The 11,616-nt window shown below is 48.9% G+C and overlaps 3 protein-coding genes across 4 annotated transcripts; all 3 read right to left on the bottom strand.

The window, feature by feature from the left end:
* Positions 1-4,441: 4,441 nt before the first annotated feature.
* LOC123092465 (protein FAR1-RELATED SEQUENCE 5) lies at positions 4,442-6,333 on the bottom strand. Of its 2 annotated transcripts, none has more exons than XM_044514247.1 (3): positions 5,951-6,333; positions 4,928-5,872; positions 4,442-4,853 (listed from the first exon to the last, which is right to left on the bottom strand). In XM_044514247.1, the coding sequence occupies exons 2-3, from the start codon at positions 5,795-5,797 to the stop codon at positions 4,659-4,661; spliced, it is 1,065 nt and encodes a 354-aa protein (XP_044370182.1). In that variant the 5' UTR covers positions 5,798-5,872; positions 5,951-6,333; the 3' UTR covers positions 4,442-4,658. The 2 variants fall into 2 exon arrangements, with proteins under 2 accessions (XP_044370182.1, XP_044370181.1); XM_044514246.1 differs by having other exon boundaries at positions 4,442-4,856.
* Positions 6,334-6,577: 244 nt separating this feature from the next.
* On the bottom strand, positions 6,578-7,801 carry LOC123092467 (rhodanese-like domain-containing protein 10). Its single transcript, XM_044514249.1, has 2 exons — positions 7,100-7,801; positions 6,578-7,000 (listed from the first exon to the last, which is right to left on the bottom strand). The coding sequence occupies exons 1-2, from the start codon at positions 7,546-7,548 to the stop codon at positions 6,808-6,810; spliced, it is 642 nt and encodes a 213-aa protein (XP_044370184.1). The 5' UTR covers positions 7,549-7,801; the 3' UTR covers positions 6,578-6,807.
* LOC123092464 (phosphoinositide phospholipase C 2) lies at positions 7,752-11,446 on the bottom strand. The gene is made up of 9 exons (XM_044514245.1): positions 10,903-11,446; positions 10,059-10,255; positions 9,796-9,931; positions 9,470-9,721; positions 9,162-9,385; positions 8,904-9,021; positions 8,537-8,689; positions 8,374-8,460; positions 7,752-8,213 (listed from the first exon to the last, which is right to left on the bottom strand). Exons 1-9 carry the CDS (start codon positions 11,344-11,346, stop codon positions 7,923-7,925), a joined length of 1,902 nt encoding a protein of 633 aa, XP_044370180.1. The 5' UTR covers positions 11,347-11,446; the 3' UTR covers positions 7,752-7,922.
* Positions 11,447-11,616: the final 170 nt, after the last annotated feature.

Here is an 11,616-nt window from a genome sequence, read left to right on the forward strand (position 1 = left end):
ATTTGCAAACCGTGCATCCATTTCCGGTGATCTTTAAATCGATTTCAACCAAAATCATCTCATCTTTCCAGCAGCATACTTGGTTTGCCAAGTTGATGCTTTGTTCATCCTTTTTCCTCCCGGAGCATGCATACGCGTTGCATATCACATCTTGCATATCATGACATGTATTGCATCATGTTGCTTGTGCATTGCACCGTGATTTATTGTGGTTCCTTTGCTTGTGTTCTTGCTTTGGGTAGAGCCGGGAGACGAGTACGTGCACGAGGAACCTGTTGAGTACACTAACGAGGATCAAGCCTTCGACAACTCTGAGAACCTTGCAGGCAAGATGACCATACGTTCGATATCACTTCTATCTTTGCTTGCTAGTACTCGCTCTATCACTATGATAGCTCTACCTGCCATTGTTTATCATGCCTCCCTATTGCCATGTCAAACCTCTAACCATCATGTCCTAGCAAACCGTTGTTTGGCTATGTCACCGCTTTTGCTCAGCCCCTCTTATAGCGTTGCTAGTTGCAGGTGAAGATGAAGTTTGTTCCTGGTCGGAACATGGATATTTTGGGATATCACAATATCTCTTGTTAAATTAATGCACCTTATATGCTTGGTAAAGGGTGGAAGGCTCGGCCTTATGCCTGGTGTCTTGTTCCACTCTTGACGCCCTAGTTTCCGTCATACCAGTGTTATGTTCCTTGATTTTGCGTTCCTTACACGGTTGGGTGATTTAGGGACCCCCTTGACAGTTCGCTTTGAATAAAACTCCTCTAGCAAGGCCCAACCTTGGTTTTACCATTTGCCACCTAAGCCTTTTTCCCCTTGGGTTTTCGCGAGCCCAAGGGTCATCTTTATTTACCCCCCCCCCCCCCGGGCCAGTGCTCCTCCGAGTGTTGGTCCAAACTAGAGCACCGTGCGGGACCATTCCTTGGCAACTTGGATTACGTCGGTACCTGTACGCTTAGCTTATCCGGTGTGCCCTGAGAACGAGATATGTGCAGCTCCTATCGGGATTTGTCGGCACAGCGGGTGGTCTTGCTGGTCTTCTTTTACCATTGTCGAAATGTCTTGCGAACCGGGATTCCGAGACTGATCGGGTCTTCCCGGGAGAAGGTATATCCTTCGTTGACCGTGAGAGCTTGTGACGGGCTAAGTTGGGACAGCCCTGCAGGGTATATTATCTTTCGAAAGCCGTACCCGCGGTTATGAGGCAGATGGGAATTTGTTAATGTCCGGTTGTAGATAACTTGACACTTGACTTCATTAAAATGCATCAAGTGTGTGTGTAGCCGTGATGGTCTCTTCTCGGCGGAGTCCGGAAAGTGAACACGGTTTGAGTTATGCTTGACGTAAGTAGTTTCAGGATCACTTCTTGATCACTTCTAGCTTCTCGACCATTGTGTTGCTTCTCTTCTCGCTCTCACTTGCGTATGTTAGCCACCATATATGCTTATTGCTTGCTGCAGCTCCACCATATTACCCCTTTACCTACCTATGAGCTTAAATAGTCTTGATCTCGCGGGTGTGAGATTGCTGAGTCCCCATGGCTCACAGATTCTACCAAAACAGATGCGGGTGCCGAGGATACCAGCGCAGATGGCGCAACTGAGCTGAAGTGGGAATTTGATGAGGTCCTTGGTCGTTACTATGTATCATTTCCAGATGATCAGTAGAGGAGCCCAGTCGGGACGATCAGGGATCTAGCATTTGGGGTTGTCTTCTTTTCATTTGAATTTGACCGTAGCCGGTCTATGAGTGTATTTTGAATGATGTATGATCTTAATTTTGTATTGTGTGAAGTGGCGATTGTAAGCCAACTCTCTTTATCCCATTCTTGTTCATTACATGGGATTGTGTGAAGATGATCCTTCTTGCGACAAAACCACCATGCGGTTATGCCTCTAAGTCGTGCTTCGACACGTGGGAGATATAGCCGCATCGTGGGTGTTACATGTATGCTCTAGCCAATGCTTGTAGAAGTGTATGCTCTAGCCAATGCAACCAAAAGACCGATTTGATGGAAAAGACTAGGCAATATATTTATATGTCAACACTCACCCTCACATGTGGCTCCCTTGGGACTAAACATAGTTCAAAAGTGGGGTGCAATTTAATTGCGCCAGTCAGGTCTTGAACTCACGACCTCTTGGCTCCAGGGGCGGAGCCAGGCTAGCCCTAGGCCCCGGGCCTCCTTCGTTACTACAGTAATGTATAGTGACCAACAGTAACAATACCACTACAATCAACGAAGGATACTCCAGCCATGACCCGGGCCCAGGCCCCCCGGGCCTGGGGTGTAGCTCCAAAACTGCTTGGCTCTGATATCATGTAGAAGTGCATACTCTAGGCAATGCAACCAAAAAACCGATTTGATAGAAGAGATTAGACAATAACGGAAAGACTAACGCCTACACGTGTGGGCGTCTGGCAACTCGCCCACACGCATGGATCCTCGTCCAACAAATTATGCACAAAACTTGGCGCGTTCTAGCAGTTTTTGTGTGTCGCGTAGGACTGGGCTGGTGTGTGGGCATTCATCCGGTCGCCCACATGTCCTTTTTCACTACACGGGGGGCTGGTGTGTGGGCGTTTAGCAATTCGCCCACACACCAGTTTTCACGCACGCAGAGGGGCTGGTGTGTGGGCGTTTATCACTTCGCCCACACGCCTGTCTCCTCGCCCACACCCAAAGCTGTCAGTTGCCATGTGTTTCTGCAGGGTACATGGCAACTGCCCTAGCTTTGCTTGTAAGCAGATGGCAACTCTCTTTTACCCGAGTTGCCATGTGTTTTTGCATGGTACATGACAACTGCCCTAGCGTGCACATAAGCAGATGGCAACTCTTTCTTTTACATGGCAACTGCCCTAGCGTGCTTGTGAGCACATGACAGCTCTCTCTTTTACCCGAATATGTTTTTTTGCCATGCCTTTTGTTGTAGTGCTACATGGCAACTGCCTAGTGTTAGTAGGTGGCAACTCCTGAAGTTTTGAAATCATGGCAACTTCAGTAGACCAGACCATACATGGCAACTGCCTAGTGTTAGTAGGTGGCAACTCCTAAAGTTTTGCAATCATGGCAACTGCAGTAGACCAGACCATACATGGCAACTGCAGTTGAGCAACCATGGCAACTGTAGTTGTCCAACATGGCAACTGTAGTTCAGCGACATGTCAACTGCAGTTAAACGGACATTGAAGAGGGTCCGGACAATGGCAACTGCGGGGACGCATGGTGACTGTCACGCGGGGCGTGCGGGACCGTGAGGTAGATGGCTGAGAGAGGTCGTGTGGGCGTTATCCATTTTGCCTACACGTAGGCGTGTAAGAGGGACCGCGAGAAAAAAAAGATGTGTGTGGGCCCACACGTGTGGGCGTTATCGGCGTCCTACATTTATACGTGAATATGTCAATATCTATATATTAGTTTGTTTCTATTTCTAGATATCCATTTCTATATATTAGTATTAGTTTTTTTGACAATTTGTACATTAGTATTAGTTAGTAGTAGTACTATTAGTTATCGATCCGTATTACTCCCTTCGTTCGGAATTACTTGTCTCGGAAATGGATGTATCTAGAACTAAAATATGTCTAGATATATCCATCTGTTACAAGTAATTCCGAATGGACGGAGTAGTTAGTAGTACTATTAGTTATCGATCCCAGTTCTGTGATTCTTTCTTCCGTGATGAATTGTGGGCACCGGTCTTACATATTTTTTTGTGGACCGAGGAGAAAGGGGACTGAGATCCAGTGCCTCGCCTCAGGCAAGGCACGCATTGCCTTGAGGCTCCCAATCCACCCTCCATCTGCATCTGACGGTCAGAATCAGTCAACACGGAAACAACCTGGTCCCCGTCCTCCTCCTCACGCGCGAGGCAAAATCAGCTCCAGGCTTCGCGGGCGGGAACTCGGCTCCGACGCAGAGCTCTGCCGCTGTCGCCGCCGTGGGGAAGGGAGCCATGGGAGATCCGGCGGCGGCCACCGGATAAACGACGCCGGCAATCCCTTCCGCCCCCACGCCTTCACCTCCCCGCCCCGCTCCGCTCCGACGAGCTCCTCGTCCCCACTGCGACGGCGCCCCACCCACCTCAGCTCCGACGACCACCTCAACGGAAAGGGAGGGAGGTCCTCAGCGCGCTGCGGGAAAGGGGGATGAGGCATGTCCCCCTCCGACGTCCTTCTATGCTACCTCCGACCATGACGGATGTCCTGGAGCTGGCAGCCGGCAGAGGGAGAACAAATTCAGTTAACTACACACAACTATAGACAGATACGAAATTCAGTTAAACTACAGACAGAGAACAAATTCAGTGTAGAAAGCCTGCAGCAGAAAAGTGTTTGATACAAAGACTTTAGTACTGGAAAAGGAACTGAAAAAAGAAGAGTTGAACCTGAGGCATACATTATACAATGAATTAAAAAGTAAACTCAAAATGACTTGAACAATATACAGACTTTGTAGCATTTGCAACTCAAATTCGGCACCAACAAAATCTGTTCTTACATAATTCTTCAAGTAGATAAATTAGGCCAGTCTACTTGTACACTTAGGCCACGAAAGACTATAGTCAGCCCAAAATCCAAAATACTATAGTCATCTTTGTCCAAAATACTAGTCAAAATGTCCAAAATACTATCTAACAAGCTTGTACACGTTAGAACAGATTTTCATCATAAACACCACCAAGGGGAGTCATCAAGAGCTGCGTGTAACTGACAACCGTGTTGCTCTCTTCAAGCTCCACATTTGCTCTTTTATCGCCATCATCCTTCTCCACTCTCACTTGACGCTGTCCACCATCATCCTTCTCCACTCTCACTTGAGGCTGTCCACCATCATTTTTCTTTTGCTGCTGCCATGAAAGTTTCAGAATTTAGTTTACAACGAGTGGCAACAATATATCATGTATAGTTTGGAACATACCTTTGCTCCCTTTTTTTTTGACGGGGCAACTTTAAATGACTCAAATGTTTCATCAAATAGCAATGCCGCGCCAAAAATGGTGGTTTCTCTAAACTGATTGGGCCCAAGAAAAACACCAAATGGCCTATATTCTTTGTTTGTGCCAAAAGTTGTATCAAATGTGACAACGTCACCAAAGTGTGCATAGTCAAGAAGCATTTTAGCATCAGCCCAAAATATGTTGGCTATATCTTCCTCACAATCCAGCTGCAAAGCATATTGGAAAGATGGGTTTTCGATCATTTTGTTATGAAAATACTTCAACATACTACCAGCCTGACCGTAAGCCAACTCTCTTTGTCGCTTGGTTCGCAAATAATTCTTTTGATCACGACAAGTGTAGCCCAGGTTCAATGGTCCACCAACTTGGCGACAAGCAAACTCATGTGCAGCTTGGGGCATTATTCCTGAATCCTCGGCAGCTTCTATTTCAAAAGCTTGTAGTTCGGAAATCTTCCTTTGTGATGCCATCAAGTGACATGTTTGTGGCAATTGAAGACAATGATTGTGTTCCAACACAATATCTGTGACTTCGTAATTTCTTTGCACTCGGTCCAATGATATAGTCATGCGAGCTTTGCAATTTGTCCTTGTTTCAGCTCGAACACGTTTTGGCTCATGATCCATTGTTATCCCTTTCTTTCGTATACCCTCATTGGAGCAAACAAATGTGCATGAAGTCACTTGACCATCCATCTTACTTACATGCTTGTTTCTCTTCCTCACATCAAACCCAACACGGCCTCCATATGCAACCCAAAACAGCCAAGCTTCATCCGGATTTCTAAACCTCTTGCCAATTTGAGGCATCCAATTGTCAATTTCTCCCATTGCACGGCACTTGCAAATGCACAACACTCAAATCTTGTCAAATTGCACAACCACGCAGCCCAATCAGCAACAATTCTGTCAAATGGGACAGTACACACATCATTCAATTTCACACAGTACATAAAAAATCAGCTAAATAGCACAAACGGCTACCTGTTGGAGTCGGCCTGGAGCTCGATGGCCAGTGCGGGGGCGAGGGAATGGACGGAGAGAGCCGTTGGAGCCCGTCGGAGGGGGTGGGGTGGAGGAGCCCGGAGTGGCGACGGAGGAACCTGCCGACGCCGTTTCCTTCAGTGGCCGCGGCTGGAGCTCGATCCCCTGTGTTTCCTGCGGCCGGGGGGGGGGGGCGCTGCAGGAGAGCGGCGGCGGGGGCTACGGGAGAGCGGCGCCGGGGGCGGCGGCAGCGGCTGGAGAGCGGAAACGGGGGCGGCCAGAGAGCGTCGGCGGGGGCTGCGGGAGAGCGGCGCCGGGGGCGGCGGCAGCGGCTGGAGAGCGGAAGCGAGGGCGGCCGGAGAGCGTCGGCGGGGACGGCCGGAGAGCGGCGGCGGCGGGGGGCGGCGGCCGATGCCCCAGCCCGCGCAGTTTTCCCCGACCCGCCCGCGCGATGTGTCTGGCCGCCCGCGTAATTTTTGCCTGTGTTGAATCTCGTTGACTGGGTGTGAACTGGTTACAGCCGTAGGATTATTTTGGACGATGGATGTAGGGGCGCAAGGCACACCGTGACCCGCCTCTGGCAAGGCATGGGATCTCAGTCCGGAGAAAGGGGGCTCAGCAGGAAGATATGGAACATGGTTTTATAATAGATCAAGATGTAGTACAAGATGTTGACAAGGGGAGCGCGGCTGAATCTGAATTACTTTGCAACTATCATTCGATCTATCATACAACACTTCGCTGAAGCAAAATTAAGCAAATCAAAAGGCGGAGAGCAGAACTGGATTGAGAAGCTAACTTGGAGCATAGGGCGCGCCACTCTATACTACCATTGCATTCCGTATTTCCGTTCGATTTCACTGTACCACCCGCAGCAGCAGCAAGATCTGAAGGAAGATGTAGGATACTCCCCCGATGGTGGCATACCGGAGCTTGCTCTCCCCCTCCAGCTCGGCGAAGTCACCGTCGACGGACTTGCTAAACCCCCCGGCGAGCCATGCCACGTTCTTGTACCCGTCGTCGTGCAGCATCCTCGCCGCAATCAGCGACCTTGAATTGATTAACAGCCCAACCAAAAGCTTTATCCACATCAGTCAACTTGGACAGCACATGCATGCCACTTAATCATCCGGATAGTCTACTAATTACCTGAGGCCTTCGCCGCATGCGACGAGCAGCTTGGCGTCCTTCCCGGCGACGGCGGCGGCGACGTCGTCGAGGAAGCGGTCGTTCATCTTGGTGAAGGACTGCCCGGTCCAGAGCCCGATGTAGCCCAGGTGGACCCACTTCTTGAGCAGCGTCACTGGGCCCATGTCGTCGTCGGCCATGAACAGCGGCACGTGCACGGACCCCCGAACGGCGGCGCGGTCGTGCTCCCAGGCCGGCCGGACGTCCAGCAGCTGGAACCCCTCGGAGCCCATGACCTCCGCCGCGTCCCTCGGCCGGACGGCCTTCACCGCGCCCGACCGCACCAGCTCCTCCGCCCCTCCTGCCCATGACGTCGCCTGCGCCTTGACGCGGCAGTAGCGGCACCGTGACACGCCTGAGGATGCGGAGGAGAAACAGGCGGCCGCGGTCGCCGCAGCACCCATGGACATGGATTCCGCCTGCTCGTGCTTAGTTTCTTCAGCTCCGTGCTCTGGCGATTGTCTTGTTGTCCCCTTGCCCTTGCCAGGGAACCATGGAAGGATACGTTTCCAGGTCTCTTATCCACTATGATTTTCTAGGTTCAATCAGCACCGTCGACACAGCGGGCCTCTTACATTCCTGATCGCACGATCACTCCAAACAGATCAGGCGGTGACGGGAAGCAACTCAAGTTTTTTCGCGGTTCTACCAGCCGCCAAAAGTTCTTACATCTGCGACAAATCAATCTAATCTACTCCAGCTAGCTATCATATGACACGCATGATATACTACAACACATGTGCAACGCAACACACGCACTCCTAGTCTGCCGGCCAAAAGGTGACTAGACAAACTCGAAGCTCATGAGAAGCTTCACGCTCTTGAACTTCATCCCCTTGTGGTCGAAGAGCGGCACGGTGCGGATCCCCGGCCACAGCTCCGACACAGGAAGGACGGTCTGCCCGCCGAAGTCGTCCTCGTTCACATCATACTCGTGCACCTCCACACGCAGCAGAGCGATCTCCGGCACGGTCAACGGGAAGGTGAACCCATCTTCCCACATCGGGACCCAGCTATCCTCCACGACTCTAGTCTTCCTCATCACCGAGTCCGATGGAACTCCGGCTATGCCCACCTGCTCGTTGGGCGGCATTCAAATTTCAGTTCTTGCTTTAGTTGGCGTTGGATTATTATTTTTCACTTGTATACATTGCACGCTGATTTCCAATGTTTTTGGTCACTTCTTTTCGGATTCTACTTATCATTTTGATGATGAACAGTGGTTCTGGCAATACCTTTGCATAAAAATCTGGAGGGGAATATGAATCGAAATGCGTCTGCTTAAAATCGTGCTGCCAACCATCGCCCATGTACACTTTGACCTGAGAACCAGTAGCCACGTGAAACCCGTTTCTGAATTTCAGAAAGGGAAAGGAAACGAAGGAATGCGTTATGCACCTTCAGTGTTTTCTTCACAGGTAAGTCTGCTGTCGGATCGAAAACCTTTCCATCCGGACAAGTTTGCATTAAAAAATCTGGTTTCTTCACATAACCACAGCCTCCATTGGCTTTGTAAAATCCATTCATTAACCAAAGGGCTCTGCCGTATCCCTGCAAAAATAAATGGCAGGCCTTATATTAGCAACAACTGAAGAGCACATGGATAACGAACATAGCACAACCAGTAGCAGAGATAAATTGTCAACCAAAAAAAAATATGCACCATAACACAACTAATCAAGGTAATTCACATCCTGTAACTGGAGATCTTTAAACAGTAGGTATCCAAACACAATAAAATATCTTGCTAAAATCACAACTGCACCTGCATATTGAATGCCACCATTTGAGCACCATGCACCCAGCCAAGAAATGGGTTGTAGTTGGATGAATTGAAGCGGGTCCCCTTTGGGTATATTCTCAGTAGATTTCTTTGTGTAAAGCTGCTTGTAACAAACAGGATGAACACTTCAGTAAGACAAAGAGAAGTGGATCCTAACAGTTCTGATTCACAGAAAAGGAAATGATATAACTGTGTCCCTACATAGTTTCCTGGGCAATTCAATAAATTTACTAAGCGAACCTCACTATCTTCGGACCATGACCTGCCGCCACTTTTGCAAGTTCTTGCTCACTCAAACTGAGGCGCCTAACTTTTTCCGGGTCACTCTTCAAGGCGTCAACAAGAGAACCCTTCGGCTTTCCTGCTTTAATAGTAATAAGGTGTTTATACTCCAGTGGTGCATTCTTGCACACTTTCTGTTCATCATCTTCATCTACACCTCTTTCGTGGTATGACATATCGTCCTGATGGTGATTTGTAAATCTCGACATAAAGATGATGTACGAAAGAAAAGGTAGAAACGATTTGCTTAACTTTGAACCAATTACCTTGTTGGCATCTTGCAACTCATCCTGAATATCGGGGACTTCTATACCCCATGCTGATTCTTCATTTTCTCCTTTGCTAAACTTTGGCTCAATGTCTCTATCTTTCATAGTACCACCCTTTGCTTCAAGGTACTCCTTTGGGGGCTTTGTTGAGAGGATTACACGCCCCTTTAGTGCTTCCGGTGAAGGAAATTCTTGAAGATGTTTTGATTCAGGATAGTACAGGATATCTCCAAATACTTCAAGGACCATCTAAATAGAATTCAGAACTACATTCGAGAGAATCATCCGGACGAGATATAAATCATATAAAGAAAATACAGTACCTTAGCTACTTTTGCCTGAAGATCAGATGTAAGGTGATCTTCTAATGTTATAATAACAGGGTAGGGAGATGCGACAAAGGCATATTTTTTGATGGATGCCAAACATTTCAAAAGTGACACTGGGGCAGTAAGTGTCCTACAAAGAGTCAAAGAATTAGAATGAAGTCATACATATGGAATGCACTTTGTATTTGCAGTACAGTTATCTTGCAACAAATAAATGTTATAGAAAGTTTCTTGAAGGAAGGATTTGTCATATGTACCTTCCATGGAGAATATCTATGTCATCTTTAGAAGAATTTGGCCACATGTCTAATTCAATTACACGAACACCTATTTGCAGTGCCTTGATTATGGGAGCATCACTACAGTCACTGCTAAGTTGATTGCCAGTAAGATATGAGTTGTGTCCGGTGTATATGAAGTAGTGGGACAAAGGTGCATTCATGTCATGATGGACCTGGAAACCATGAGATTTACAGTCAACGGACATCTCAAACCAAATACCACACTTTACGTTACATCAAAATTCAAAACGGAGCTTGTCATGCTAATCCACAGCAGATAGTTGACACCAAAACTTAAATAAATAAAGCAGATAATGGCTAACAGAACATTCAGATACAGCTAGTCATCAGAGTTTTGTAGAGATTTAGTTATACTTTATACTAAAGTGTATGTGTAATACTAATTCCATATATCAACCATCAGCTTGCTGGGCATGATGCATCATGATAATGACACTACATTCGAACACTTAGGCAAGGCAATGCCTAATGCCTTCACATCCCACAAAGAGTTTGTATGCCTTTAAGTTTTGTAGCAGTTATGATAAATAACTTAATGCAGCATCTAAGTAGTATTTGGCACTAGTGTGGCTGCCACATCCAACTACAAAAGAGCAATCTGCATTACGGTTTGAGAAATACCAAGACATAGTCACATGATCCTGTGATAGCGACAATGGCTGGTAATATTCAAATAACATGTTCACCACGAAGCGGTTTGCCAAGCACAGGCCCCCTTCTAAACTGTGATGATCAGTAAGGCCTTAAATGTCACCAATTCACCTCGTCGTGTAACCTGCACAGGAATGCTGATTGCTACCTTTGACTGACGGATGGGCGGGTTGAGGTCCTCGGAGAAGAGGAAGTTGTGGAAGTCATCCACGGTGAGGGCCGGCCTTCCGAAACGCGGGGTGCGGCTGCGGCCCTGGAGGACCCGGTCCACGATCCGCTCCGCCACGTCCATTCCGCCGTCACCGTCGACCTCCCCGGTGGCGGCTAGGTAGCGGCGGAGCTCGTCGACGCTCATGTACGGCGTGCCGCCGGAGAAGCGGGAGAAGAGCGTGCGCACATCCTCCGGCGTGGTCGCGTCGGGCAGCGCGAACCTGCGCGTGAAGAAGATGCAGCACTTGTACGTCCCCATCTCCGCCGCCTCAGCCTCGGCGCCCGCTCCCCCTGGATCGGCCGGTTTTCTCTCCTCGTTTGGTCCCCGGGGGAGGAGACGTGTGGGGGTGGGAGGCGCCTCAGGAGAAATTTCCCTCTCCATTTTGGGATTTCTCGCCCCCGCATTGCGAGTTTTGAGGGCGATTCGAAGGTGGGATGGGGACTAGAGGGAGAGGACGAGACGAGAGGACGAGGAGCCGGGTCGCCACGAGCCCACGACACACGGCGGGCAACGACGGACACACCAAATGGACCGCAGCCAGCACTTGGTGGCTGACATATAGGCCAGCGTGTTCCTGGGCCTACATGTCAGAGAGGCGAACTCAGTTGACTTAAGTCAATCTGGCCACCACAGCAGAGCCAACGGATGGTC

Source organism: Triticum aestivum, chromosome 4B, assembly GCF_018294505.1.
Source record: "Triticum aestivum cultivar Chinese Spring chromosome 4B, IWGSC CS RefSeq v2.1, whole genome shotgun sequence".
Classification (NCBI taxonomy): Eukaryota; Viridiplantae; Streptophyta; class Magnoliopsida; order Poales; family Poaceae; genus Triticum; species Triticum aestivum.